Source organism: Babjeviella inositovora, assembly GCF_001661335.1.
Source record: "Babjeviella inositovora NRRL Y-12698 unplaced genomic scaffold BABINscaffold_6, whole genome shotgun sequence".
Taxonomy (NCBI): Eukaryota; Fungi; Ascomycota; class Pichiomycetes; order Serinales; genus Babjeviella; species Babjeviella inositovora.
In genome coordinates this window covers 319,403-325,112 of record NW_017566843.1, presented here as the reverse complement: position 1 = coordinate 325,112, position 5,710 = coordinate 319,403, and the positions used below count along the sequence as shown (strand labels likewise).

The window sequence follows — 5,710 nt, the reverse complement described above, 5'->3', positions numbered from 1 at the left end:
GCCGATGTTGCCGAGTCCGCTGGCAACGAGACCGGCGAGAAGTTCTACAAGTACTTGGAAGATGAGACGGCCAAGTATTTGTAGCGTGATCTCTTTTCTATATATATTGTTGATCTTGTTTTAGTTAGGATGGATTTTGAAAATTTCGACACAATCCAATAGTTGTGCCAAGGGTCAGGGTCAATAAGAGGTTTTTTTTGTATGTGAGGGTCAGAAGAAATAGGTTTTAGAAGAGATGGGTTTTTATGTTTCAACTGGTGCAGGCTATAATTTCAGTTAATTTTCGGTAGATATTTAAATAAATTTTAAAATCCTAACATAGCGTCGGTACGAATATGCATATATATGGTAGCGCAGTATAAATGAATGTGATGCAGACTATTCAAAGACGCAATATGGCTTCATTTTGCAGTATATAGCATACTGTTTTGACAAAAAAATAACAAAAATCACTTTTGCCCAGGACCTCTTTAGTCTATAGCTGTACCCATTATTGTGCGGATCTGGATTAGAGATTTCAGCTAAAGTCAACAACAGTTCAAATACTGCGGCGAATCGAAAGGAGTATTACCAGCAACTAGGAACGTTCACATGTACATAAACAAATCTGTTAACACGATTGTAATTTCCCGAAAAGATATAGATGCTAGTTGGAAATAAAATGCACAGGTCTCTGGCTTCAGGATGTTGTTTAACCCATAGACTTCCTTGCATCAAGCTATACGAAAGCTCAGCTATTTTGAGACCAAGTTCGGTTATAAACAATATCAGAATAAGAGATTGCTGGAATTTGTAGGACGAGGCGGGAATCCCAGGCTGTTTTCCATGTGGATAGCGTATGCGCAATGCAGGCTAAAACGCAAGGGGGGACGTCTGACAGCAACTTAAATAGCTTGTCAGATCTCTGCGACGTCTCCAAGTACTAGTGATTATATTTATAATAAGCCCGGATACTACGCCATATTTGGTACGATACCCATTAAAACACTCGTCTTAAGGCCATGCATTATTTCTCTAGCTACGCCACTCGATTATATGTGAGAACATAAATCAAGACGCCATGGGCACAGGCGCATGTCCGGATTGGGCAATTTTAGTAGATGCACGAGATCCGGATCGCAGAACAGAGTAAGCGAGGTTTTAACCTTAGACGACAGTCCCTTTCCATATATGCTTTTCTATAGCTGTATATATACATATACGACCACATACCATTCATCACAGCGTTTCAGTTGACTGACTGGTTTCTTCCAGATTTTAGATCCCAGGTGGCTGATAGAGCAAACTAAAGCTTCCTCTAGCTATTCTCCTTATCAGAGATATGCGCGAAGAGAAGGAGCGCAAACGAGCAGAGCATCGAACGACATTTGCTCATAAGCCTAAACGATATCACACCCGGCTTGTTTTCCTTACCCGGTATAACCGTTTTGGTTATTTTCCCCTAGGACTAAGTTGTATGTATCGATGCCAGAACCCACAAGACCCACAGCGCATACATAACCAGGATTAGCCATAGAAATGCACAAACCAGGGATGTCATATGCGACCTTCACGACATTACGGCTGCATCATTCTTGAGGAGTATTCTGTATACTTGGCTTTTTCCAACGTCGCCAATCCAGAAAGCAGGATGTACCAGTGGTTGATAGTTCGAAATTAAGACTCAGCGTGATGAAGTGGTTTCGGTAATACCCGTGTCTGAGTTGAGCCTCTGTACAGTCCGCATCTGAATGAAACAGACAAGATTTTTTAAACACCCGCTGTAATAACAGCCAACGTGAAAACACAATCATCTTAATCTACCAGGACTCTATAGGGGAAGGTAGACATTAGGAATTATTGGTTGGTTCGTTATAGCCTGTGTGACATGTGTGTTAATGCCTATTCAAGTATCGGGCGTGTCCAAAAGTGGAAAAGTTTTGTCCCAATATATACCACATTGCCACCCTGGCATCGCCCTGGTCCATTACCCCCCCTGTAATTTATCTAGGAAACACGAGAGTACTCCTGAAGAAGATTGTGTTAACGCATGTGGAACTGCCCTCTTTGGTACCTCACACTCAGAGATACTACATGGAAGAGCTATAGTTACCAGTCAGAGCCCCGGGGAGACGTCAGGAGGTTTGTGCATAAAGTGGGGTCATGGTAATAGCCTTGCCATGTGAGATTTTCCCTTATCAACACTAGCCTTTATAAAAATGATAGGCCCCTCTATACACGCTAAGGTAAAAGACCTGGGTCGCCCCTCCTTGCTGGCGTCTGAGGGCTCCTAGTTGGGATTTATAGAAATAAAAACGATTGGTTCACTTCGTAAGTACGAGGACTTCTAGATACGTGAAGAAATCCCGAAAAAGAGTGTTCAAAATACCCTAGAGTGTAGCATGCGGGTTTTACGGGCCAAAGTTCATGCTTATGATGCTCCATTTGCCTGACAAAATACCTGTAAGTATCAACAAATACGTGGAGCAAGGGTCTGAAGCCATACTGCTGGTACTTCGTGGCCTGTTTCTGGAGGTATGAACGTCTCCATTTACGGGTTTTCAATAACGAGTCGGTGTTGCGACCATTTGGATGGCATTTTGTGATCCCGCATTAAACTCGGCGGCTTGTAAGGCTGACATGCATAGTCGCCTACTTATGCATAGTAAAGCCCGCAGCATGTATGCCGTGCAGCTGCATGCACGCCGAAACGAACTCACTGAAACCTGTGGGGACAGCCCCCATGTGAAGAAAAACCGTGCACTCCCGCTTACGCCTTGACGGCAGGTACATGAGTACTGAAAACGGACGGGAGGGAATAGCCATTTGTAACGATACCGCATCACATTCCCTATCCGGGCTGGCACCCTCCATTTATCCGGGAGATAACCATGTGGCAGTTTGGCTATCGTCCCATTTAGATGCTCTACCTGGCCGGAGTTTGGCGGCTCAGGGCAACCTCAATAGAAGATCACCTCTGCATATCTAAGGTTTCTGAGTGTATATTATGTACATACGTTTCGAGAAGCTAGAAGCTCCTTTCCATCAGAGGGCCTTGTAGTGCTTTCTTGGGCTCTAAGTAGAACAACCAGAACGGATAAAAACCTGAGAGATATCAGATCAATGAATCTTTTAGGGATCACTAGGGAAAAATATATAAAATAAAATAAAAAATAAAAAACCCTTTCACATCCGGAACTCACAGGACGGGCCTTGTTCCGTTGCCTCGTTTTGCAGCGTACCTGCTCCTGTTCTTGTCTCTATTTTGTAGACTGCAGCTCGCTTTGCAGCTCGTGCCGCCTCTCGTCTAACCTCTATGACCCTAGCACACGCCTGTCGTCCCCCTTAATCTATCACAGCGACCGGGACCCCTAGACCGCCCGCCGATCGCAAGCTTAACCCGAAATTGTACCTTTCCCATTCAGATCTTATTATGGCGCTGGGCTGCGAGTGAATTTTTCAGGCGCATGGTGCGATGTTAGGCTCACTGCGTAACCAGGCGGGCTGGTGCAAAAGGGTATATAGGCGAGTCAAATCCGTCTAAAAGTTGTATTTTCCATTTCAGCTTCCATTCGCACAGGCCCGATAGCATATTTTAACCGTCAAAAAATCTCATCTACTATTCCAGAGGTTATTCACATTAACCTGCTAACGCTCTCGATTTGCAGATCCTCTTATTGAAGTTTTGCCTCTCTTTGTTATTCGTACCCTTTGCTATTCTGATGGCTGATATCGATTACACCAAGCTGCTCTACCAAACACAGCTTATGTCGCCGCTCACCCAGTCCCCAACATGTCCTCCGCAAACCTCAGGCTACCAATTAGCCGTTGACGAGAGGATGAGGCCTGTCGTTGGGGGCATGTCTGCGCCGGCGCCCGCGGCAAGCGGTAAGGGCCACGCGCGATACTGGAGTTACGGCTCCGATAACGCTTCCAACGCAGTTCTGGCCCCTCTCCCAACCTTTGCGGGCTACACATCGTACCCTACTCCTTCACCACTTGTGTCATCTACACCAGCAAGCGAAGGAAGTTTCTATCCACCGCAGAGCTTCGCCGAGGAAGATCTCCCTTCGGCTACAGCCTTGGCTCCGGCCCCGCCTGTCAAGTGCACATGTCCGCGGCCACCCCAGAACCACATCCCGCGGCCGCGCAACTCATTCATTCTTTTTCGACAGAAGAACCACCAAGCCGTGTTAGACGACGGTGTGATTACAACGAACCCCGAAGTGTCACGTGAGTTGGGGCGCCGCTGGCGCAATCTTCCGCCGGATGAGAAGGAGCACTGGAACCGGTTGGCCGACGAGGAGAAGCGGCTCCACGCAGAAAAGTATCCGGGGTACCGCTATGTACCACGAAAGACGTCAAAGAACTGCCCCATTTGCCGCAAAAAGGCGTTAAAGAGTCTGGAGAAGCCGGAGGAGGAGGAGTACAGACAGGTGTATTTCGCTCAGTCGCAGTACGGACCAGGTTATGACCAGCCACAGTACGGACCGGGCTATGATCAATTCCAGTCAAGACCAGGTTACGACCAGTTGCAGTCGAGACCGGGCTATGACCTTCAGTCGAGGCCAATGTACTCTCACGCCCATTTCCCGCAGGGGGTATATACATACGACCAGCAGAGCGAAATGCCGGTATACCCAGGAGCCCACGTCAGTCCGTCTGTAGGGCCATATTCGGCACAGCCAATGTATTTCGCCCAGCCACAGCTCGAAATGAACCCCGTCGTCCCAATGCCTTATCAGATGCAGTTTCCTACTCGTCCCACAGGTCAGCTCCCCCAATACCAGTTCCAGCCCCAACAAGGGCCTCAGGATCCCTACATCTATCCCGGGTCGTATATTTAGGCCGAATTCTTTGAAATATGTTACGAGTAATAACGGTTGGTCGATTTGTAAGCCAAAAAGAATATGTATTGTTGATCAGAAGATTTTGTAGATTGAGCCTGGCCGCCGTAGGAGATATAGTGGGTCCCTTGGATTGGTTCTAGTGCCCGCGTCCATCTTAAGCTCTCAAAATGAAATTAGCTTACGTTTGTTCACAGAGATGCTTACATTTAGGTTTATCCAAGGTAGAAAACTTGGTGTTTCTACCCTCGGTGTACTTCGAGCCTATCAAGAGATTAAATCTCCTTGTCTCTTGGCACTAAAACTGCACCAAGTTTTATACATTTCGTGGATTATATAAGGTAAAACCAGAGGAACTTTCGTTAAAACATACTTGCCATGTAATCAGCTTTATTTCCAAGCTTATTCTCAAAACTTCGTAGCTATATTCTCAAAACTTCGTAGTTATATTCTCAAAACTTCGTAGTTATAATCTACCCTATCTAGACACATCTGCGGCTACTTATTTTTTGTTTTTACGGAAACGATATTGAGAAGTTATTCGAATTGTCATTTATCCATTAATTCAGTAATCTGATGTATCATCAATAACAAGTGTTCTCCGTTTCCTGGTAGTTTATGGGGAGCTGTATTTCTCCTATAATTTTTTGAGAGACCTAACGCATGGAATACATTTACTTGACACTTGGTGCTAAGGTCACAATTTAACCACTATTCCTTGGAAAAGAACTATATTTATTCCTTCTAAAACCAGAATTATAGATTTACTAGCTTAATAATTGTCTCGATTTATTCTACATTGGCTTCCAAACCTCTGGAATTTCTCAATTTAAACGGTATATACATTTTTGCTCAAATTAGAACAGATACTGACGGAGATACTC

At 45.3% G+C, this 5,710-nt stretch overlaps 1 protein-coding gene across 1 annotated transcript; it reads left to right on the top strand.

Moving 5' to 3' along the window:
• Positions 1-4,121: 4,121 nt before the first annotated feature.
• Positions 4,122-4,337, top strand: BABINDRAFT_20278 (HMG-box domain-containing protein; the record flags this gene model as incomplete). The annotated part of the gene is made up of 1 exon (XM_019131241.1): positions 4,122-4,337. A coding segment is annotated over one exon (216 nt), but the record flags the coding sequence as incomplete, so codon positions are not given.
• Positions 4,338-5,710: the final 1,373 nt, after the last annotated feature.